Source organism: Peromyscus californicus, unplaced genomic scaffold (genome assembly GCF_007827085.1).
Source record: "Peromyscus californicus insignis strain IS unplaced genomic scaffold, ASM782708v3 Scaffold_5__1_contigs__length_169319896, whole genome shotgun sequence".
Taxonomy (NCBI): Eukaryota; Metazoa; Chordata; class Mammalia; order Rodentia; family Cricetidae; genus Peromyscus; species Peromyscus californicus.
In genome coordinates this window covers 1,753,650-1,777,349 of record NW_026294573.1, presented here as the reverse complement: position 1 = coordinate 1,777,349, position 23,700 = coordinate 1,753,650, and the positions used below count along the sequence as shown (strand labels likewise).

General features: G+C 53.2%; 1 protein-coding gene across 7 annotated transcripts in view; it reads right to left on the bottom strand.

The window, feature by feature from the left end:
* Prdm16 (PR/SET domain 16) overlaps positions 1 to 23,690 on the bottom strand; it is a 317,272-nt gene extending 293,582 nt beyond the window's left edge. For 4 of the 7 annotated variants that reach the window (XM_052715985.1, XM_052715986.1, XM_052715989.1 and 1 more), the window contains exon 1: positions 22,948 to 23,689. In XM_052715985.1, the coding sequence (XP_052571945.1) occupies positions 22,948 to 22,984 (37 nt within the window). In that variant the 5' untranslated portion in view covers positions 22,985 to 23,689. Of the gene's footprint in view, positions 1 to 22,947 lie in introns of all 7 variants that reach the window. The other 3 variants (XM_052715988.1, XM_052715990.1, XM_052715992.1) reach the window with 1 other exon arrangement.
* Between the last annotated feature and the right edge of the window lie 10 nt (positions 23,691 to 23,700).

The window sequence follows — 23,700 nt, the reverse complement described above, 5'->3', positions numbered from 1 at the left end:
CTCTACAAACTCTCCTGTGAGTTCTCAATCCTTTTCTGAACTCTGGGACCACTGCTTGGGTATGACAGATAACAGTCAGAGTTTTACCCACGCTTTAACAGAGAACTCGAAAAGCTGTCTGCCCCAGCCATAGATGGAAGAGGTCTCCACTCTCAGCCACTGTCCCCTCCCTACGGAGGCCTGCATCACCTCTTCATAGGAGGACAGGGACACCACCAACCCAGAAGCCCTTTTCTCTGCATAGCAACACAGCTGTCCTTAATACAGATATTTACTCCCTCAAGTCTCACAATTGAGTATTTGTGGCAACCTGGAAATGCTGAGGAACAAGGACGGATGCTGTGGGGGTGCCTGGCGTCTTGAGGACATGGAGACCAACTACACGGCTCGGTCTGGACCACTCTCACTGTCATACCCTGCTTCACTGGAGCATCTCCAGAGTCCCACAAGCATTGGCTGGTGTAACTAAGAAGATTCTCTAGGGACAGGTAGTGTGAGGCCCTGTTCCGGCTTAGCCCCTTTCTTACCCATGCTGCAGTGTAGCTATGTGAAGTCAGAAGACTGTGGGGTACCTGCTCTGTGCTTTCAAATAGCCCCATACCAGACAGTGCCAGGCAGGCTATTCTGAATTCAGCTATTCACACTGGGATCATCTGGGCTCAATTCAATGTCAGCTAGCCGGGGCCTTGGGAGGGTGGGTTAAAAAGGAGGATTTGTGAGTGGGTGACAGTCTTCTGTCCTGGTCAGTACAGGAGGAGCAATGGGCGAAGTCACAAGGGCAGCCAGCAAGGTTGACTCAGGGTCTCTTGGCTCCCAAGGAGTAGGTAATGAGTTCCAGGAAGGACTGCTATGCAGTCCAATGAGACCCACAGGCAGAAGCCCCGCAGCAGCTCAGTCCCCTGTCCATCTGCCCATCAATGTAAATCAGGCCACACTGGTGCCCTGGGCTTGGCAAGTTTTACCTTGAGGCCTCGCGGCCCTTTGTGACTAATGGGAGCAGCTTCTGCTCCCATCCCAGCCCTGGTCCCCAGGCTTGGAGCAGTGAAAACCACACAGTACATCAACCCTTGCCAAACAAGGGCTGTCCAGCCAACCAGCAGGCAGAAGTGCCCCTCACCCGGGTACAAGAAGTCCCGGAGGGACCGGTTTTTATTTCCCACTCAGTGGTCACAGACAGTGGGTGTTAAAATATACCAAATGGTATATTTTACTACAGAGATAAAGAGAACAAATGCCCATCTTATCCATGCCTCACCTGCACTGTAGCCTCGACCCATAAGACATGGACATGAGAAGGCTTGAGAATTGGCTGTTTGCTCTTAGAAGCTGGTACTTTGGGGGACACATACAACTCTCTGTCCAAGCTCCCTCTCTGAACCCTTGGGTCTGGGCTGTACTACACAGCCGCATGATGTGGCTTACCAGGTGGAGACTCAGACACAGTCCAGGCTGCTCTGTTCCATGCAATTGATTCCTGCACAGCACAGCCTGTCACAGCGATGAGGGTGGATCCTACATGCCACCCTTAGTCTACAGTTGACTCCATCTCATTCTTTAGGTCCAGGCCTGGGTCCCCTCCTCAGGAAGCCTTCCTGCCCCACCTACCTAAAGTGACTCTTCTATCCCCAGCACTACAATGACCCTGTGGATTTTATCTGAGGTTTCTGAATTCTTTAGCAACTGACATGTCCCTGGGTAGAATGTGGGTCTCCAAGGTCAGGTCTATCTCTCTCCAGCCTTATTATCAAAAGCTGTACTTCCGTGGCTCTCACAATGAAAACTTGTGGCTGTGCCCTGTCTATCGCAGGGACACTATCACCTGCCTGTCTTGCATGTCCACAGTGAAGACAGTACTGTTTCCCCTCCTAGAGGCTGAAAGCAGAGCTCTCAGCCCTGCTCAGAGCTGTCTGTGGCCCTGCTAGAGCTGACCCTCTGCAGCAAGATGGACTGACAGCTCCTTCTCTACTGCCTGTTCGAGGACATGAGAGGAAGCCACCTTGTAGGAACAGGGTGAGTGGCAGGACACAGCTCTAGAGCTGCAGGGAGAACAGCTGAAACACAGGGTGGACTTAGTTCTTGTCAGCCCTCCTCACCAATTCCTAAGGGGTCTGAGCATTTCTGAGAAGCCCAGCATCACTGGCTCCGGGGTATCCCAGCTGGCCTAAACAAGGACCACAAGGCTGTGGAACACAGGAGCACAGGACCCTGGGCAAGTACGCATGTTCCTCCTAATAGCATCCAGGGCTGACATCATCCATGGGTGACCACAACTCCTGACTGCTCACCCATGGGGCCACATTCCCCATCCACACATCATGGGGATCTGAGTGCCTGTCAGACTGGGCCACAACAAATGTCAACCAGGAAAACCCCACTTGGCCCTCCCTTCAGCTTGCGTGGCCCCGTGGCCTCAGGAGAATATTCATCCACCTAGTCACTCTTCTCTCTGCTCAAGCCTCTTTGAAGCATTTGGCATTTAGAAAAAGTAAATTCCATCTCGACCCAGAACAGAAGGCTACTGGGGATAGGCATGATAGCCAGACCCTACCATCCACAAACACCTGCTCATGCTGGCTTCACAGTGGCTGCGTGGAGCAGCTGTAGACAAAGCCAGGGCGAACCAGATAAGGCACCGGCACTTGCCTGCCCACTCTGGAAACCTTGGGAGCCTGACCATGTAGGAGTCCTCCCAAGGGCCACCCCTTCTCATCACAGTCTCACTAGGGCCATGCTCGGGGACTGATGGGCACACCCTCTGCTCATTCTGCAAGCTTCTGTGGCAGGTTCCCGAGAAGCCTTATGTTAAGCTCTAGTAGAGGCTAAATGCCCACCAGTAGCAGGGCAACTTCAGACACTTGTGAAAACTTGAACAGATGTCTGCTTTCTCTCACTGCCTTTCATGTGTGCTCAGGAAGTTCAAAGTCAAAAGACTAACAGGCACTAACAGAAGAGGGCCTTGGTATCAGTGTGGGAGCAGCTAGGCTGGGTTTGGGATATCTGAAGGCAGTTCTGTGTCGTAGCCTGTGGCTGAGACTCACAGGTAACAGTCCTTAGAGTAGGCACGTGTTCTCCTAGAGGGGACATGCACCTCAGGGAAGTATGGGGGTCTGGTCTTTTAGGAAAAAAAATGGACAATTGTTCCCCCAACATGTGGACAACTAGAGTGTAAAGGGAACTACTGAGGTACACATATCTCTTACCCAGGCAGAACTGATCCCGAGGCAGGCCCACCTTAATTCACCCAAGGTGGAACCAGGTTTGGCCAGTTTTCTCAGCGAGAGGACAATGGATAGCAAGTAGCTAAGTAAGCAACTGCTAGTTATTACCTTATGTGGGCTGCTCAGGGATGCCAAGGGCCCAGCTAGTGGAAGCCAGCCCACCAGGTGTACAGACAGGATATGCAGACCAAGTTCAGGACCTTAGGACGCCTTTGGCCAGCCTGGGTGGATACTCATGTGGCAAGCAAGACCTTGCACTTAACTCTGCTAACTCGACTCTATCCAGAGGGGCCTCAGTTCCTGGGGCATACCACAGGCCTTCAGTTCACTCCCACCCTATCTGGCTGTCCTAGGCAGTTTGAATCCCCTGTGTCCTTGCTGTGATGACAGATTCCAGGAACTCTGCTGGTGTTCTCCTCTCCCGCCCCATGTGACAAGTGAGCAGAGTTAAGCGATAGCATTAGGACTCCCAGAGCGTAGAACAGCGGTCGGTGTGAAATCAGGGTTCTTCCCTGTGTCAGGGCAGCCTGAGATCACAGGTCCCAGGCTTGTCTAACCACTGAACATAGACTGGGCCTTTGCTGCTGCTTGTTTTGTTTTGAGGTTTCTGTTTTTGTTTTTTGTCTTGGCTCTGTGTGTATATACTCGAGTGGCATGTGTTATTCACGTGTGTGTACATGTATGTATGCTCATGTAGAGATCAAAGGTCTACACCTGGGGTCTTCTTTTGATCTCCTTATTCCTTAAGACAGGGTCTCTCACTAAACCTGAAGCTGACTAATTCAGCTAGGCTAGCTGGCCACAAGCCCTATTGAGCCTCCCGTCTCTACCTTCCCAGTGTTAGGATTAAGTATGTATCACCATGCCTGGCTTTTTTACATGAGGCTTGGGAATCCAAGCCAGGGTCCTCCTGTTTATCGGGGTAAGGGCTTTACCAACTGAACCATTTCCTCAGGCCTGAATATGAAGTATTTATGCCTCATTTATATGTATGGAAGTTGTGGGCCGAACTTTAAGGGGAGAGCCTCATGGGGTGGGTCCTCCACAGCCACTGAACAAACGAACAAATGAGAGAATGAGTGAGCGGTGCTGGGTCCCAGACAGTGTGAAGCGTACATCTGACGGGTTAGCTTGATGGTGTGACCAGCATGTCCTGTGTCCCCCGACTTTTGACTAGATGGAAAGAAACACAGTGAAGGTGTGGAGACTTGAGCCTCTGAGACATGTCCTGGATTTGGGGGAGCTGGGGGACAGGGAATTCACAGAGGACAGAGAGAGGCTCCTTCACGTTTCAGTGGGCTTAGCTATCCCCAGAACAAGCCACCAAAGAGCTCCATGGCCAGAGGGGTGCTTCTGTTTAATTGAGGAAGCTGTCCTACAAAAAGGCAGACTGAACAATGTGCATTCCGTGGTCTAGAGACACTATGACAAGGTTTCTTTTTCCTGAACAAGAACACAACAGGCTGCTATGCTGAACGGTATCCATCTCTCCAGGCATATGGCCTGGCATCTTTTTGCAGCTTGATTCCAGCCCCAAGAAAGCAACTCTAGTGTACATGGACCCAGGGCAGGATAGGAGAACACCAAGAGCCTAGATCTTCTAGAAGCCCACACTCAGGCTTGGCCATCAGCCAGGTACCAGCTTGTAGGTAGTTTCAGTGCTACCAGAGTCCACACCTCTTCTCCATTCAGCCAGGCCTACAAATTCTCTTCACAAGTGGACTGAGCAGACAGTTCTTAGGAGTACCCACATTTCCAAGTATTTCAAGAAGCTGTGTGGAGTGGACTTGAGGTTCTAAACTAGAAAATGAATCCCATGTAAGTATGGAGAAGCAGGAGGCAAAGTTGGGGATGAGGACAGCCACCACCTCCCTTCTCTGCCTAGTGAATCATCATAATGCTGCCTGCCCCCACAGGACTTAGAAGCCAGCAGAAAGGTGGTCCAGGCTGCAGCCTCCACATTTTCCCTGTCCTTTCTAGCCAGGAGGAAATGCGGGAAGGGAAATTCCCTGGTACATTTCCCTTCCACACTCTGGGGTATCCCACCAGAGGGTCAAACACACAAAGAATACACAGGGTTGAAAAGCCTGTTGGGGTTTTTTGTTCTTGTGGGTTTCTCAGATCAAGTCCTTCGTTCTCTGATTTGGCGCAGCAAAAGGGAAGGTGGAGGGGTTTTGTTACTGTCTCAGGACTGAGCCCAGTGACTCAGGCCCCTTGCTTCGGCCTGAATTCAGCCTTCAGAGCCCCACCTTTGCCTCCAGGAGGAGATTTCTCAACTCAAACTCCAGCACAGACTTGCTGTACCCAGATCCATGGCTGAAGTCAAGGAACACAGCAGAGAAAAAACATAAAACAGACAATACTGTTGGAAGCATGGGCTCATAAATCCCCACTGAAGGCTGGCTTTGGAAGGTGAGGTGAGAGAGAGAGGCATTACCAAACAGAAACAGGACAACAGAAAGAATTGCCAGGAAGGCCAAGGAGCAGGGGAGACGTGGAGAGCAGGTTCTCCAAGAATAAATTCTGTCTAGTCCTCAAAATGGAGGAGTTACCCAGAGCCACAGCAATACATGTGACTCCCAGGGAAAAAAATGATTTGTCAAGAACCAGAGACTTGTCCAAAGGCATCTCAAGGTCACTCAAAAAAAAAAAGGTAAAAATAAATACACTACATGAATGGCCAAGCGATCAAGAGATGGCTTTCGAAAAAAAGCGACAACTGCCTCCAAGAATCTCATACGATGGCGAGAGACGTTAAGCTTACAAAGTCTGAGGAACTAGTGCTGAAGACTAAGGATCCCCCCAATCCTCTCCAAACAAAGGAATCAAAATTGTTCGTCTCTGACCTACAAACTGCCTCTCAGAAACCCAAGAAATGTGAATTTCCTCATTTGAGGTTGAGTCACCTGTGGAGCATGAGGAGGGATTGCTGACCTGACCCTAATACGAGAAACAGTTTATTGTCAGGCCTGGCTCAACCAGGGGCAGCCAGACAGGGCTCCCAGACCATGTCCTTCGGGGGCAAAACCCCCAGTCTGCCCTCTGCTGCCAACCGAGCCATGCTCTCGGCACCCTGCCTGGGGACACCCAACCAGAGTGCAGGCAGCCTTCTAAGAAGGGACCAGAGCTTCCACGATGAAAGACAGAAATGTACTTCAGCGGCAATTTCTGCTTTCCCTACAAGCACATTGGCATGAGAACTACCTTGGATTTCAGATTTTCTTTTTCCTCCTTTAAAAAAGAGTATCACTGCAGATGAATGATGCTGTATCTATCCTGGAGAATTCCATCACTTTGTTGCTTCACTCCTGGAAATTTTGTTCCCATTTTTTTGTGGAAATCTCCAAGCCTGACACATTTCCACAGAGCTTTTGCCTAATTAATAGCCATGATTCATAAAAATAAAGAAAGCAAACACCGATAGAGTGAACCAAGAGTTATTCTCTAGTTTCAAATAATTGAGCCACTGCAGAAGAACCAGTGGCTGAAAAAAAAAAATCTCCACTCAAAGGGTCCCAAGCAGAGGACCAGGACCTTGGACTTGGGTTTAGCAGGCCCAGTCTGTATGCATCACAGCCCTGGGAGAACTCTCATTCATCCGCAGCTGCCACTGCTGAGCAAGCTCAGCTCAGGAAATGCTCAGGTAAAGAGGCAGGTGACGCCAGAGGTCGGGAGGCCAAGGAAGTAAGCATGCCAACAACTCCAGCTAGTCTAGAGTCTCCGGTGTGAACTGAAAGTCCTTGACAGCAGTCCTGGGCTACTGTTCTGATGGGGCGTGTCAGGGCCCCTCCTTTCATCACTGAGCACAGATCAAGGCAAAGGGAATCCTGGCCTTCAACAGCAACTGTGGCGGAAACACACAAGCCTAGGGCCTGCACAGGTCACAACAACGGAGCTGGATTAGGCCGTGGCCTGGCTGGGACGGCACGGGACCCTGACCCAGGCAAGCATCTTGGTAGTATATAAAGACTAAATAAGCATCAAGTGCCCTGAAGAAATGTCAGGCTTCCACCTATCCTTCTGTCCTGAAGAAAAGGAACCTGATGTGTGAGCCAGAAGAAAAAGAAAAAACAAAAAAGTCAGCAATAGGCCCTGTCCAGTCTCCATAGAGGCCACATGCCCTTCACCAGCTCCTGGTTGCCAGTGTCCTTGTGTTCATTCCGAGGCCCCTGAATTATACTAAGGCTGAGTGGTGGGCCATGCCTGGACTGTGGCCACTGCAGTCAGCTTGAGCTCTGGAAAAGCTGCTTTGCCACCATCTAGTCAATATGGCCACAAGTTTGCGAAGCACACAACCCCAGAAACCCTTTCAGCAGGCAAAGCTCCAGTAATCCCTGGGGGAAGGAATCTGACCAAAGACCTGCCACCTGCCTGCTCTAGGACCCCAAACGTCAACCCAGACAACGTGCTGCTGAATTCTCCATCACAGCCTCCAGGAGAGTGGGCCGTTGAGCAGGGTGATGAACAGGATTGCCTTGAGACAAGCTCATAAGGCATGTCATTCTTTGGGAAGCTGGAGATCCATGAGGTTGTGGCCTGGGGCACACAGCTTAAAACAGGAGGTGTCAGGACCTCATCCAATCTGCCTGAGCCCCAAGCCTATGCTACACAGTCAGCTAGACTCTTACGGCAGATGCTCCACAGTCTGGGGGGGCCTCTCTAGGCGGTGGGGGCAGGGGGTGCTCCACTGTGGTTTGCAGCTATTCTGTGAGTGAAAGCCACACCTCTGTAATATTCCCCGGCCTTGCTGGCAGTAAGATAAAGCTACCTTCTTGGCTGCAGGATGACTTCAGTCCAGAGAGGCCTAGTCCCCATTACTGTAGCTTTACCAGGCTGTGAGCACCTCCCAGCATCTGACCAAGGCTACAGGTGGCCTCAGCAACACCTCTCTTCCTGAGGCTTCAGTACACAGGTATGTCCAGATAGAGTCCGGGTACATGTTCTGGAAGATTAGATGGGTCCTGAGCACCAGCCTTGGGGCTTAGATATGACCTTAAGCTACCCCTAACAAATATGGAAGAACAAAGAACAGGCAGGAAAATGGGCCTGGAGATTCAGCAGGACCCTCAGGCTTCCCATCCCCAGTTTGAGGGTTTGCCACCTGGCCACAGTGTCCCCCAAGCCCAGCCTGCATGCTGCAGAAGATGTCTGAAGCAGTAGTCGAGTGAAGTTCTGCCAGCTCCCTCGGGATGTCTTTCTACCCACTCTGGGTTGTTTTTGTTTTTTTTTTTTTTTTTCAGGTGAGAAGAGCCCTGAGTAGAGGCAGATGTGGCTTCAAATCAAATTCTCAAGGGCAAGTGCAGAATAGACGGTGCCTCCCTGGCTCAAATGTCCTCGGACAGTGGCCTCCGTTCTGGGGCTGCACCTCAGGTTTCGGAGACATAGCAGCCACAGAAAGCAGCCCGTTTTATCGGCAACCTGCACAGCTCTCCATTGCCACGGCCCCTCACCCTGGCATTCCGTGCCTCCCAGGGGGGCAGATAATCCCACAAAGGGCCTCGTGCCAGAGTCTGGACACTGGAAAGTGCTTTCTCCAGTCGGGAGCTTTTGGGTTTGCTGGAATCTTCTTACTGGGCCCCAGGGTTCAGATCAAATATCCCTTTGAAAGGGTCAGAAGCAACCCCTGTGCCCTGCTCTGGTCTGTCTGACACAAGATCTAGGGGGCTGTGATTGAGGAGGATATCGCCCTCGACAAACCAGGCCCCCCCAAGACCATGGTCCCAGTAATGAGAGGAGGCAGGAGGAGGGAAAGGCCCATATCATATCCCAACAGATGCCAACACCTTCTCCCTCAGGAAGCTCACAAGCAGCTTTCCCATATTGCACCCTCTCTTGCTCTGTCCACAGTCTATGGGGTGTGGAGACCCAGGAATGGCTGATACACTAAACATACTCCCATACACCTGACTAAATGGTCTCCTGTGTCTGGTTTATGCCATTATGTCTCCGTAAGCATACGTCATGGGTGTGCCTTGCATGTGTGCTCAGTAGTGTATATATGTGCCAGCATGTACCTTACACGCACAAGTATTCACAAGTGCACAAGTGTGCACACTAACTGACTGCTAAGCAGATCCCTAAGTAAGGCTGAAGCATGACACAATCTCAGGAGTGAGACTATTGTGAGGACAGAGGCAAAGCCAGCAAAACCGAGTTGCTCAGATAAACATCCTTCCCAAGCCCTGGGAACACAGACGACCAGGAATCTCTGAAGGGAGAGCTCAGGCCTAGAGCCTTGGATCCTGCTCCTCCTTGTAGGGGATACTAAATGCCATCTCCCTTCCCATGTGTCCTGGTACAGGGTATCCCAGAGCAACTGGTATACCTCAGCAAAAGGTTGACATAGTACTTGTGGTCTTCTGTGGAAACATGAGAACCTTATCTGGGATGACCCCCAATCCAACAATACCTTTCCTACCAAGCCCACACTAATAGTCCATCAGGCGCTCATGCCAACTGTCCACAGCCTGGATGGTGGCCTTCCAAGACTTCCTTCCATTCCAGAATAGAACTAACAAAGACATACGACATTGGATTTCTAATTACCATGTGCCAGTGTAGCATCCTTCATGGGGATGTGTCCAGGAGACTCAGCCAATGAGTCTCACTCACTTGAACTCTGCTCACCAAGTTATTTTGCACAAATGTGTTAACATGGAAATGAAATCCAGAGAGGCTCCCCAATTCTGTTCATTCACACACACACACACACACACACACACACACACACACACACACACACACCTTCCCTTAGCCAAAGAACATTTCAGAAAGCCAAAATAGCTGCTAACAGTGACAACCTGGCACCTGAGGTCAAGGACTGTTCAAGTGTTCTGGTCATTATCACAGCAGACTCTGGCCAGACTCTGTGCTGACTCTTACAGAGGCCTCTGCAGTCTCTTCCATGTTTCCTCTGTATTGTTCAGATATGTCAGGCCCCAAGGCAAAGACGAGCGTCAGCCCCAGGGAAGAAGAAAGATGAGGGTGGGAACTTTACTTCCAAGGAGCACACTGGGGCACCAGCTCGGTCACACACACCCTTGTTCCCTTCCATCGTCAGGCACTGGGGCCGAGAAGGTGAGTCTATGCCTTCCTGTGCTGGCAGCTTGGAGGAAACAGAAAAGAAACGGGCCCTGGCTGTGTCTTGTCGCCTGGAGGGCCTACCTCAAGGCCCCAGGCAAGGAGAAATTTGCGCTGACTTGTAGCTTCTCACTGTATTCTGACCCAGCGAGGGAGGAGTGGAGTGTGTAGCTGTTCCAGCTCTGCCCTGGAAGTACTACCCCCACTGAGGCTTCCGGAAACTGTCATGCCTATGAGGCGGGGCCCAGAGAGGAGCCCTTAAGATCCGAGATCCGGATGTGCCAGCTCTCTTGGTTCCTGGATCCTGGAGGAGAGGAGCCTGGGGAAGCATATCCAGATACTGAAGGGCTGTGGGCCCAGGGACTGTGGCTAGTACTTCCCACCTCAGCACTTATTAAGATGAAATATGAATTCCTTGGGGCTCCATCTCTAGCAACTAAACCCAGTTTCACCCCGGAGCCTCCTTGGGAGCCATAGTTGAGATTCCATCACCTTAAGTTCCTGGCAGGTGAGCAGTGCTTCCATCCTAAGGGCACGTCAAAATGAGCCACTGACCTTCTGACATAGGTCAAGCTAGCCCAGCCCTACAGTGGCACCCATTAGATCCCAAATGTCACAGAGAATAGAACATATCCCCATGGGAGGGCCTCTACTTGGACCTCTATGGCCACCTTGACCTGAACACATAGGAACCATTCAAATCACACCAAGGCCGAAGAGTCAGCCTGCTGCCTGTCCATCTAGTTCTCATTATTTGGTCCAAGGTCAAGCAAGGTGGTAGACTCCTGTGTTGAGTTCAGAAAGTAAAAGCCAAGGGCCATCCGTGAGGCTGAAGATGGTGGACTCAACTCAGAGATGTCACCAGAATGGCAGATGGCCCATATATTGGACGTGATGCTCATAGGGGTCTTCCCCATACCTAGCAGGTGCCAGGTCTCAGCTTCTTTCCCAGGTTTTACCTGCTGGCCCTGGAGCCCTCTGGCCAGACAGGAGATGGTAGTCCTTGGTGTTAAGTTTTGCTTTTACATATTCAGTAGAGGGCCAGAGGCCTCAAGGAGGGGGTTAGCTAACCTGGCTGGCTCAGTTTTTTATGGTCTGGCCCTCAAAGTGTCTTTCCCTGTACCTGGGCCAGGCTATGACCACTCCCAGGTGACCAACACATGATCAGGGTACTGGAGACCCAACTGTCCTGCCATGGCCACAGCAGCCTTGTTGGGATTGTCTCTGGTACTCCTTCTTCCCACAGATAGGGGACTACTATGTACCCCTCCCCTCCCAGCCTCCAGCACAGGTAAGACTGCACATCTATCCAGACCCTGATGGAGACAGACTAGGGGCTGCATTCTTCCTTCCATGTTCTGTCTGGTGAGTCAGGGAGAGGAACTCTCCAGGACAGCAGGGCCCAGGCTCCTCACCTCCTTCCCCCCACCTATGGTCACCAGCTCCTGTTCCCCTTTGAACGAGGGTAGTCTGACGGGATGGAGGCAACCTAAAACCCTGGGCAACAAGAGAGCTGGGACAAGAGAGAAGAAGGGTTCCCTATGGAGGCTGCCAATGCCAGGAACCAGGTGCAGCCAGGCGGGCGGGGGAGGGAGCTTGAACTTGAGGCCACTGGCACCATCATTAGCAGATGAGATTCAATCTCAAGCTGCTGCTTTCAGGGGCTTTACCTAACCTTTGGGAAGGTAAGATTAACACCTCGGATGGAGGGAAAGTTAAAACTCAGGGCCTCTGCTTTGCAATTCTGATTCCCAGTCCTGAAACTGGAGAGTGTCTCCTGGGGCTATCTGCCCAGGCTTCTGAGCACTTACTTTCCACAGTTTATAGAACTTTCATCTTAAGGGCACTCAGCCAAATGTGCAGCCACCAAACTGCCCCTCCACGGTGCACTCTCGTACACATGCCCCTTGAAAAGTCTCAAGCATTAGGGATCAATGCAGGCTTTCACTGAAGATGCCTGGCTCCCACAGGTTCCACAGGGACATTAAAAGTCTTCCACCTGCCACCTTGACTTCTTGTTGCCACCTGCCTGGAAGAAGCCATCCAGCGTGCACCTCTGCACCAAATTCAAAATATGTCAGCCTCGCTAGAGCGCAGCTGTCCACGCTGACACTCGCCTATGCAGCGGCTGCAGGCGTGGGAGCAGGCCCTCAGGATTTTCACAAAATGGACGGGTGGCAGTTCCGAGGAGATAACGAACTTTGGGCAGTCTGAGGGCACCACCCAGCACAGCAAAGCAGCCATTATAAGTCATGTCAAATCACTTCCAGGGAAAAATTGATCTGTCTCCTCCCGCTAACACGATGAATAAATAATCAGCTGCATCATCAAGTTGTTTCATTAAAAGAAAGAGTGTCGAGGTGGGCCGGGATAGAAACACCGATCAAGAAGACCAGGGCCAGCTGTAAATTCCCCTGTGCCTTATGACACCATTTGTATTCTGTCAGTCACCAGCTCATGTTCAGTCCGAGCTGGGAACTGAATACCCTATTCAAAGGGGTACTCACACGGCATGTTGTTGCAATTTAATATTTTCACACAGAGACACGTCATTATCTCGCAACCTGACACTGGCAGCATAATTCTGTAATTTTTCTCAATGTGAGCACCAGGGCCCTAGACTGTCTAAACAACCCCATCTCCCTTTGTTTCACCTCAGGGCTGCAGACATTCAGAAGAGTGCTCACTCACAGATCGCCGTGGCCTCTCTTCTTTTCTCACGACAGTCAGCTGCCAAGCAGTCCTAGGGCAGGCCTGGCACCAGCTGCCGGCAACTGTCTCCACACCTTGCAGACCTAAGGGCACAGGGTCCCCTGAAACTAAGTGGGCAGGGAAGCAAGCGATAACTCTGGAAGACAGAACTACAGCACAAATCTCATTCAGGCAGCAGATCTTCCCTGGCACACCGGTGTACATGTGTATGTGCAGACGTACAGCACACATGTACACACCTGATGTGACTACATGCTGTATGGAGAGTCTCATCATGTCCGCCAGATGAAGGATCCACCTTAGGAGCTACATTTCTCCCCAGCACTGTTGACTCTGGCCAGCAGAACACGCTGGTACTTTAGGAATGTGTCAGCTCTTCCAGGAATAAGAGCCTGGGAGAGACCTGGAAGAAAGGCCAGAAATTTCCCAGGGAGCCACTGACTCAGATATGCAGGTGGCAAAGAGGTAGCACTGCCCCCTCCCACAAGCCAGGCCATGTCTCTGTTGGCTGCTGCCACCTGAAGCCATGCTATTCTATCTGAATCAGTAGGTATTCTCTGGTGTCCACAAGGGACCCAGGACCTGTAGGAAGTGTGCTGATTGCCTGCATGCTGACAACCCAGGAATCCCATGTGCTGAACCTGGAGCTGACCTGGCAGAGAGGCCAGTGTGCTAAAGGGCTGACCTACAGTCCCTTCCTAATGTGGCCTGGAACACTATCAAGCCAGCATACACCAAAGATGTCAATTCTGAGCCCAGTGCAGACCTCATCATATGGCTTTTCCTCCATGTGGGGTTCCGACAGAGGCTCTGGGGAGGGAGGAGGCAATGGGGGTGCCAGAGATTAATGTCCAAGCTTTCCAAGGCAGCTCTGTCCCCTTCCTCTTTGCCCTAGGACTGCGTGGTCTCTCTGTGGTCACCGCTCGGGCTCCTCCGGTGAGCGTAATTTTCATTCTTTGTTTAAATGTTTTATGGACTGATGTGACCGGGCCTCTCTGAGGAGACTGTGGCCGCCCGTTGGGCAGATATAAATGTCTGAGCCTTTTCAATTCGTGCCCCTTTCCCTCGGAGACCTGGCTGCAAGGAGCAACCAGAATCTATTATGTAAATCTGTATTTTGGTGTAATATCGACTGTCAGTTTGTGAATATAGACATGGGATTAAACTGCATCACAGGAGAGAGTCCCAATCGCTTTCAGGACCTGTTCTTCATGCTGACCCAGTCCCGCTGTCCGCAGAAATGCCGAGTCTCCACCTGCCCAGGGGCTAGAGAAGCAGTGAGGCTCTCCAGCAAACGCCCTTCCCTTTCTCTCTTCTTATGGCTTTCCCAGTGTGAAGCAGAGGTGGGGCCCAGACATCCTCCACCAGCACAGGTCAGGGTTGGTAAGACAGGCAAGGTCGGGAAGCTGTTGGTCTGGCTCAGGCCTTCTCCCCATCCCAGCAGCCTGAACATAGAAGCACAGACCCTGATACAGAGTATCCAGAATTAAAGGCAAAGCCTTTCTCTGAGTGAACTCGAGTCTCCATTCTGTGGGGAAGGACCTCTAGTGAGCCAAGTTCAGACCAAGCTCACAGCTGACCCACAGACCTTGTGCTGGGCTTCTAAGAAAGGTGAGCAGGCCTTTACAGTAATGGAGCTGCCAGAACAAACCAAAGACTCCCACCCCTGCAGGACCTGGGAGGCCTCTGATAAGGGAAGAACTGGCAGATGCCAACAGCTGTTTCAGCCCAAATACAGATGTAATGTTGGAAGAGCTTGCTTGGCTGAGACGGAAAGGCAGTGAGATGTGGGAAAGGGATGAAGGGAGCTAGCTCTGAACCCAGCGAGCCCCTCTGCACACACACAGGTCCACAATAGGCCCAGACACCTGTGCCTCTGAGTTGGAAAATGAAAGAAATAGTGAATGATCTGTGTTATGTTTTATTTCAGGACACAGCTAAACGGCTGGAATTAAAACAGGACCCTGTCGGAGTAGATTGAGGCCCACAGTGGGTGCCACAGCTGTCCTGAGCTGATGGTGGTCTGCACTCTCGGCCTGACCTCAGTGCCTTCCAGGGTAGGAAACTGAAGAATGACAAAACCATTTCTAAACAGAAAAGTGGGGGTGGGGGGAAACCGCTCTGATTCCCTGTCATATTTGAGTGCGATTCTGGCAGCCACAGCATTGGCCAAACAATACACTGGACCTTTCTGGATCCTACAAGTCAGCCCTCCCCGAGTGAGGCAAGGATTTAAAAGTGTTTGGGGGCAAAGTCAGACACAGAGATGCAGCAGTTAAAACTGACTTTTATTCTCTGAGGTGATCTCACCTCTTATCTGGCAAATCCCAGCTGCAATGGAGTTCAGGGATCACAGAAGGGCAGACAGTTCACACAGCATGGGAGAAAAGAGAAGGTAGTCCCCAGCATGCTCCCCTAAGCCTGTACAGTGGGGAGTGGGGGAGGCCAGGAGAGGCACACATGAACCCTCATGGGTAGCCTCCAGAGCTTCCTGGGCCAGGCTTAGACATTGGTACTACGCATTCAGCTTTGTTATTCTTTCTAAAGTAGGAAAGTAGACAAAGCCACTTACCTCTCAACTCGACAGTGTACCGACTGAACAGCAAATTGCAGGCATATGGAGGTCACTTCAGTGGGGAACTGCTCCCAGAGCCAGGGATCTGGGGAGGCCAACACCAGACACAGCCCAGACACTCTATGACCCAGACACTCTACCAAGAGACCTAGAGATGGCTGTGTCTCCCCCAAATGCCCTACCATCAGCCAATATTGAATTCATATAGAATATATTCTATGTCAGAGGGGGAACAAAGTCTTCCTGACTCCGTCTAGGTAAATCAGGAGGCTGAGGAAAAGGATGAAACATCCTCAGTAGGCCCAAGCAGAATTGCCGATGAAATCCCCGAGGCCTGGGAAACCTCCTCACATCCCAGCAGCCCTTCCCTGATGTCCTACTCAACCATCTGGTGCTTTTTCTTCCTGACAACGTCTCATGGAATGCCTGGGCAGAGAAATGGACACAGGCCCAGCACCCCAGGAGTCACAGCTCTCCTGCCTCTGTCTGGGGATGACTGACTTCAAGGCCACACCATGCAGCCAGGCCCCATCATGCACAGACACATCCTTTGAGCTCCTGCTATACTGGCAAGAGAACACACGTTGAAGGGGCTTCCACCCACTCCCTCAGACCACCTAGGAGCATAACTCAGAAGCTGAAAGAAGCGAGAACCCTAAGAGCCCTCCCTCCCTCACCACTCACCCACTCCCTCCAAGACCCTCCGATTCTGCTTCGATGCACACCAGTAGGAATAAGGACTCAGCATCACTCATCACTCCTCTCAGCAACTACAAACTCATCTTAGACTAGTCCAGGACTTTCACAGGCAATGCAGATCCAGCACACGCACATGAAAACACACACAGGCACATGCAATGCTCCAGTGAGCACTGACCCAGAGCGAGCCCCATTTTCTGATGCACGTACTTTCCCACTGACCATCATCACTCCCCCTCACCAAGTTTACTCGGCTGTACCCCCATACTGGGCTCAGTATCTGAGGCCTGCACTTTTCCTGCTCTCTCAAACAGCAGTCTAGTGTGAACAGTGCATCCCTGCTTGCTGCACTCAGAAACAGGATATGGCCAGTTTTGCTCCCATACCTACAAAGGCCTACACATATGTGTATCGATTTTCCTTCCCACCTGAGCCAGAAGGCTGAACTAAGTGTCACATGGAGTGCCCTCTGGCTGCATTGGGTTTCCGACAACTCTGTGTCCACACCCCATACTCTCAAGTGTGAGGCTCAGGCCAGAATGAGAAAGAGATCCTGGTTCCATTGGGTTTGTTTAAACACAGGCTTTACTACTTCAGCTTTGAGGGATGAGCACTTGGGGTTGGGATTGTGTGAATGTGCACGGGAGAATGCAGAACCATATTTAGACGAGATGAAATATTCACTAGGACCAGCCATGTTTTAAAATGATTATAAATTATTTTAACAGTGCATTTGCAAAGGGTTATAAAAACAGCCATAATATATTTTTTTCCTTAGATTCTAGAATTACCAGTATGACAGCTAATGCAATAATGATTTGTTTCAAATGCCAGTGTTTAAGCTGCATAAAGCTGATTTCAGACATTTTTTCCAGTAGGCCACATTGTACTTAATGAAATTAAACACACCAATCGCATTTGTCCCCAGGGGACGAGGAACTGAACACACCACTGGTTTATTTTTTTATTAAAATAAATTGCAGCCGGCAAGATGGACTAATTGCATACAGAATTGAAAAAGAAACATTCCATTGATATAATTAAGCCAATTTTCATGGACAGAAATAGTTATAGTGGATATAAAATAAGCAAAGCCTTCACCAGAATCTGCCTTCCCTCCCTTTTTTTTTTTTTTAAACACAAAATGTTAACTATTAAACAAATATGTACCTCAAGCGGCCGGCACTCCTGTCTTCAGCCTGCTCAGGGCATTGTTACTCTTCCTCATGAGAAGCACCTCCAGGGAGAAGACCTCAGAACACGGAGTGGTCAGGCAGGGTGGGGGGAGAACACCCATCCCTTGCTTCAGGACCACGAGAGTGGAGGGCACTCTGAGCCCAGAATGGTCACAGTGGCTCTGGCCATGAGGTCCCAGCTTTGAGGAACAACCGCCAATATCAGAGGCCTTGCACTGGTCCTACAGCTCAGGTCTACTGGTGACAGCAGCAGCAGCAGTATGGGGTACCACATCTCCCTAATTACCTGAGGACGATAGGTGCATTTTCCCCCCTGTAGATTGGGGGTGGGGGTAAGCAGGCATTCCCACATGGCCATGTGAGGTTTCTGTACTTCTGCTGGGCAGAAGGCAATGAGAGGGTAGGGTAAGGTCATCCCTGGTCAATACTGGCTACCTAGAATCTGCCCTTGGGAGACGGTACCCACAGACAGGTGAGGACAAGCTATGCAATCATTCCCTGGAGGGGAGAGTCCAGCCCTGAGCAAATAGGATTCCAATCTGCAGGCAAGTGGGGGATAAATCTGATGGCTGCATTCACGGGTTATAATGCATGGAGTCTACCTTTAAGAACAGACCACAGTAAGCATTGGTCGTGAGATGCTTTAACCCTGACATGTTAAAAAATTTTAATTAATTAGTTAAAACACTATGGAATTAACTATAGACTGCAGTACCATACTGAGAAACCCTGAAGGTTTTGAACTTGATGTGTAACAGTATGAATTACTGCACCTATTCAGGGATCTCTTACCTCCGGAGGAGGTGTCCCTCTGTTCCATACTTTTTCCTTTCCTTCCCTGGGCGAGTGAAGGGGATGCTGGCTCCCACCTACCCAGGAGGGTGGAAGGCACCCACAGGCACTTTGAGGGTCTGTTCCCAGGCTGGTGCCACACAGAACAGGGGCAGAGCAACTCCCAATGCAGGCTACCCTCCACCTTGTTTTCCCAGATCACTCTCCCCACCCCAGTTCAAACCCGGGGTGGGTGGGCACACCTGTACGCATTCTAGAGTGCAGGTTAGCCAAGGGAGAGTAAAGAGAACAGGACAGGCAGAGACCTTGACTGGGGATTTCTGGGTCTGGTGGAAGGGTCTGGAAATTCAGGCAAGAACACCCAGGAAGCCAGAAGGTGGCCCCCAAGTAGAAAGGCACTCTTGCCATGGTGTCAGGTCAGAGGCATACGTTGGTGCAGTGTAGACACTACGGCTCCACAGTTGTCTATGGCTTTGTGAGAAGGGAGCTGGGAGACACCTGGAGAGAGTTCCCTGGGCAGGTGCGGGGGAACTGGCAATCTGAAGCCTGCTGCTGGAATCTGCACCCCCAACCCCAGGCTGCCTTTCAGCAAAGCTGAAGCCCAGAGAGAGACTCCCTCCATCTCCCGAAGTTCTTTCCTGAGGGAAAGTGCTAACGCTGTTCCCCAGAGCCTTCTACCGGAGCTTCGGGTTTTGATTCAAAACCTGATAAATTGTATTTAATGCTATTTGAAATTTTTTAACGAAATTACTCAAAAGATTTTTAATCCTGGATAATTTTGTTGTAACTCTAATTATACATAACCTTAATTACCAGTACCAGCCCCCTCCCCCAAGGATCCCTAATTGCCTCCTAATTGAATAAAACAGAGGGCTAATCATGGCCCACCGAAGCCCTGTAAGCAGTCACAGCTGAGGCAGTGTTGCCCTGGGGGCGGGGGAGCTCATTGCCACCCTTACATAGCCTCGAAAAAGAGAGAACTTAGTTCTCTGTCCCCAGCACTGCCCAGGTAGGAGTGTGGGGGTCACAGAAACGGGAGGAGGAAAGGCTAAGTCTAATTCGCACCTGTTCCTCCCAGGCTTCCAGAATGCTGAAGCAGCAGCAGCAGCAGCAGCAGTCAGACCCTGGGGCACAGCCTGAGGGGACCTACCCAGCACGTGCGTGCCTTACTGGCTTTGGCAAGACCTACACACACCAGGCCTCCTACCCCCAAATACCAACCAGGGGTGGCAGAAGCGAGGCCTGTGGCACACAGCACAGAGCTGCAGGGCACACTGGCCACCAGCCCTGCACCCTGGCTGCCCCTCCACCAAGCATGCTCCACCTTTCGCCTAAAGCGGGCAAGGCAATCAATTCCCGTCTACAGGTTCCTGCTGCTGTTGCAGCCCGAGAGAAAAGATTGTCTCCTGGACTCTCACTTCTCTGGAGAGGGTAGAAGGGCAAGAGTGAGACAGCATAGGCCCCGGCTTGTCTCAACAGGGAAGGGCATAGGCCTTGAGCTGGGCCTCCTTCGACCTAACCTGCTTCACACAACTACTACACTGAATTAGCAATTCAGCACCCCAACACATACAACACTCATGCGGAAGCCCCACACCCAGCAGGGTGGGATGTGTGGTGCCTCCACAGAAATCAGCTAAATGTGGCTCTGGTGGGGTTCCTAGCTACAGTGTTCTAGTTGGGCTAGGTAGTTACTGAGGTCAGGAGGGCACCATCACCGACCAAGCCCCCTCCTGCCCACCTGGATCACAGCAGTGACAAGAATAAGCCATTGCTAAGAAATTCGTTTTTAAATGTAGGGTCAGGGCAGCCTCAAGTCCTTATTGACGAGCACGGGCCCAAGGTGAATAAGGGGACCCCTGCCCTAAATTGTCTTCACTCTGCCCCTGCCTCAGGCTTAGGTTTCCCACTAGCTGAATCACAGTCCCCCAGTGGGGGTGCCTCAGACACCTCTAATCTTAGAAAGCTCAACATAAAGTCTCTACTCTGGGCCCCTAAATTCTATCAAGTGGGAGCACCTAAAAGGCCCAGTTGAGTAAGCCAGGCAGACAGAGGTCTAGAGTAGGATTACTAAGAAATACAAACGAAATTACACCTCAAGATGCACACCCCGGACAGGCCTCCCAAGCCCTGTGTCCTGAGGTCACATCCACTGGCCCAGATGTCCTTCTGTCCTCAGCACAGTCTCAGTGACCGCTCAAGGGCCCACGAGCAAGGGCAGTGCAAAAACCCTGAACCGTCATGACCTTGCTCCTTCCCCTGCCCCTGACCCTGCTGGCCAGCCTAAGAGGTTGGCTCCTTATCATCCTTGCTTCAGGTAATGGAGTCAGGTGCCCCAGGAGCCTGCCACATCTGCTTAAAACATTGTCTAATGAAATCCAAAAGTCCTCTGTAGGCCCTGAGCTGCCTTCATCCCGAGCTGCCTTAACCACCTTCTTAAGGGGGCTTTGGTGTCGGCAATACTAAATCACAAAGCCTGGAACCATGTCTCAGGGTGGCACCCAAGCAGGGACTCTGGGCAGCTTCTAAGGACGCCCGGCAAAGAGAAGCCTCAACAGTGCACTCCACCGGCTGTGTCCTCCGGTTCTGGGCCTCCAGGAAAGGCCTCAAGGCCATAGCCGGGAGCCCGTTCCGACCCTAAATAAGACCGGGGCCAGGTAACCTTCCCCACCTGGAGGTGGAGCAGGCAGAGAGCTGAGGCCCAGCAGGGCGCCGACTGGCTGTAGACCTCTGGGAAGTTTCCGGGGCCGCGCAGGGTGCGCTCAGCCAGTCTCTCGCTTGCAGCGAAGGCGGCGGCAAAAGGAGCGCGGTAGCTTTACTCTTCTCCTTCCAGCTCTGGGTCCTTTCTCTGCGGGAGCCTGACCAGCCCAGCCTGCAGCCAGGGGCCCTGGTGAGACTCTGCAAACTCCATGGCGCCCACCAGACTCTTAACAGTACACAGCACACCCGCTCCGTGCGTCGTGGATAGTCACGCAGTATGCACACAGCTCATTCGTATCCTGTGGGCAACTACTGGCCTTGTTCGCACCAAGAGGGGTCAGAGGTCATGGGTGGCCCAGGAGGCCGAGGTCAAGGGCAGCTGGCCAGGGAGCTCGGCGGGAAAGGGGCTCCTAACCGAGGGGCCACGAACCGCAGAGCCCAGGAAGCCTGGTGGAGGCTGGAAGTTGCTTTTCCCTGTAGGGTGGGCGCGCGGCCTAAGGCAGCCGGGGCCGCCGTGGGGCCAAGTTCGGCAGGGTCCGGAGCTGAAAGCGCCTGGCTTCGGAAAACTATCGCAAATCCCACACCCTTTGGGCTCATGCTTTTTAGAGTTCGGCTCTGGAAGCCAAGAGGCCAAGCCAGGCAGGATCCAGCCCTGGAGGGGCAGACCAACTACCTGGTGATCAGGCAGGGACCTCGAGCCAGCGTGCCGGGCGCCCCTTTCACGGGCCCGCGGTAGAGGAGGGGGCGTCAGGGATGAGCGATTCGTATCCTCTGCGCACAGCGCTCGCCGCTTCGCTGTAACCGGGCCATGGCCGGGTCTGTTGAAGCCGCGCTTTCCCTGCCGCGATGCAGCCGGTCCCCACCTGCTGGCTGCAAGGGCCGAAGCCCCCGGCCCGATTCGTAGCGGATGGCGCCGGCGCCGGGCAAGGAGGGCGCGCGGGCTGCTCCGAGACGCGGTGGCGGTGGTGCGGACGGCGGGAGTTCGCGGGCAGCGGTGGGGACTGGCCTGCGGCTGGCTGCGCGCAGAGCCCCAGGCTCGGCCCAGGGCGGAGCGAAAGAGAAAGTAAGACCCGGGCCCTGGCAGTCTCGCCCGGGCAGTTCGTCCCTTTGGGCCTCACGGGTGCCAGGGAGACCGTGTGTGGGAGCGTCGGAGCGAGGCCAATTGGGGAAGGGCGGCGGGTCGCAAAGCGGCTGGTGGGGACCCTGCTGCCGGAGGCACCGGCACCGGGCGGCCCGAGCGAACTGCCGGAGTCACAGAGGAGCGCCGGCCACCACGCGGGGCACCACTTGGGAATAAACTTCACCACCACAGTTCCGAGCGCAGGAAAAAGTCTCCATGTTGCTTCCCCAGCGGCTGCGGCCGTCCTGCCTGCGCCAACCCTGCCCTTGCTCCCGGGGAGCCGGGTGGGCGCCGGCCCGCGCCCCCTCCTCCGCCCCCTCCCCGGCTCGGGGTCTCCCTCCTCTGAGCCCGGCTGGCGGACGCCAAAGGCGGTGCTCTAGCGCCCACTATTTCAAAAGCCCGGAATATGATTTGACCAGGACTGAGAGCCACTCGGAGAGAGAGAGGGAGAGAGCGAGCGAGAGGAAAAGTTACTCTCCCCTTTCGTCAACTTTTCGCTAACTTTCGCTTTTCTCTCCCCTCCACCCCCGGCCCTCCCCCTCCGCCCCCCTCCCCGGCCCCCACCGCGCGCCTCGGGTTCCCGGGCCCGAGCGCCTGACACTGTGGGGGGGAGGGGGTTCGGCGGGGAGGGGGCCGGCGCCTTCGGGGAGCGCGCGGCCCGGGCGCCCCGAGCCTCCGCGCGGAGCCCGGCCGCCCCGGAGCACGGGAGGCGGAGCAGCCCCCGGGCCGCGCGGTAGACCGGGGGCCGGAGCCGCAGGCGCGCCGACCGCGCCCCGACGCGCACCCCTGGCCCCGGTACCCCGGCCCCGCGGCCCGGGCCCGGCGACGCGGCGCGGTCGAGCGCGGGAGACTTACTTTTGGCTAGCTTCCTCGCCCTCGCCTTGGATCGCATGGTGTCGGCTCGCGGAATCTCTCTCCTCCTCCTTGAGCCCAGAAGCAGCTACACACTATCTTCATCTCCCTAGCATTGTCAGTTTGGACACCTTCGCACATGCGCACAGAGCACTCAATCTGACACCCCTCGCCGGGGCCAAAAAAACTTTGCAATGTGTTCATCATCCTCTTCGTCGCGCCGCCGCCGCCGCCGCCTCGGCGCGGGATTGGGGGGCTCTCCGATGCCTTCTCGGTCTTCACCTCACTTCTCTCTCTCCCCCCTCCCCCCCCTTTTCAGCACAGCTCGGAACTGGCCCTTTAAGAAAACATTCTGTGCTCGTCGCTCCCGCCCGGGGCCCGCACCCTGGACACTTTAAAAGGACCCAGGTAGTCCTGGAGGCGAGGTGACCGTTCCCCCGCCCTGTCCCGCGCAGCGCTGCGGCTCCTGCCCAAAGCCGGGCGGAGAAGGAGACTGGCCGCTGCGGTTTTCTGCGCGACTTCCTCGGATTTCCCCACAAACGCGCTGATAGTTCGGACGCGGGTTCGGGCTGGTTTTGCTGCGTTTTATTGCGTTTTATTACTAATTAAAAAGCTTTCGTTCGCCGTCGCCCCAGAGCGCTCTCCTCCCCAACTCCCCTCGGTCCCCGCCCGCACCCCGAGCTCGCGGAGGGGGTGTCGGGGCCAACGCGCCAGAACCCGGCTCCTCCGAAGCCCCCGCCGGCCGCCGCCCCCCGC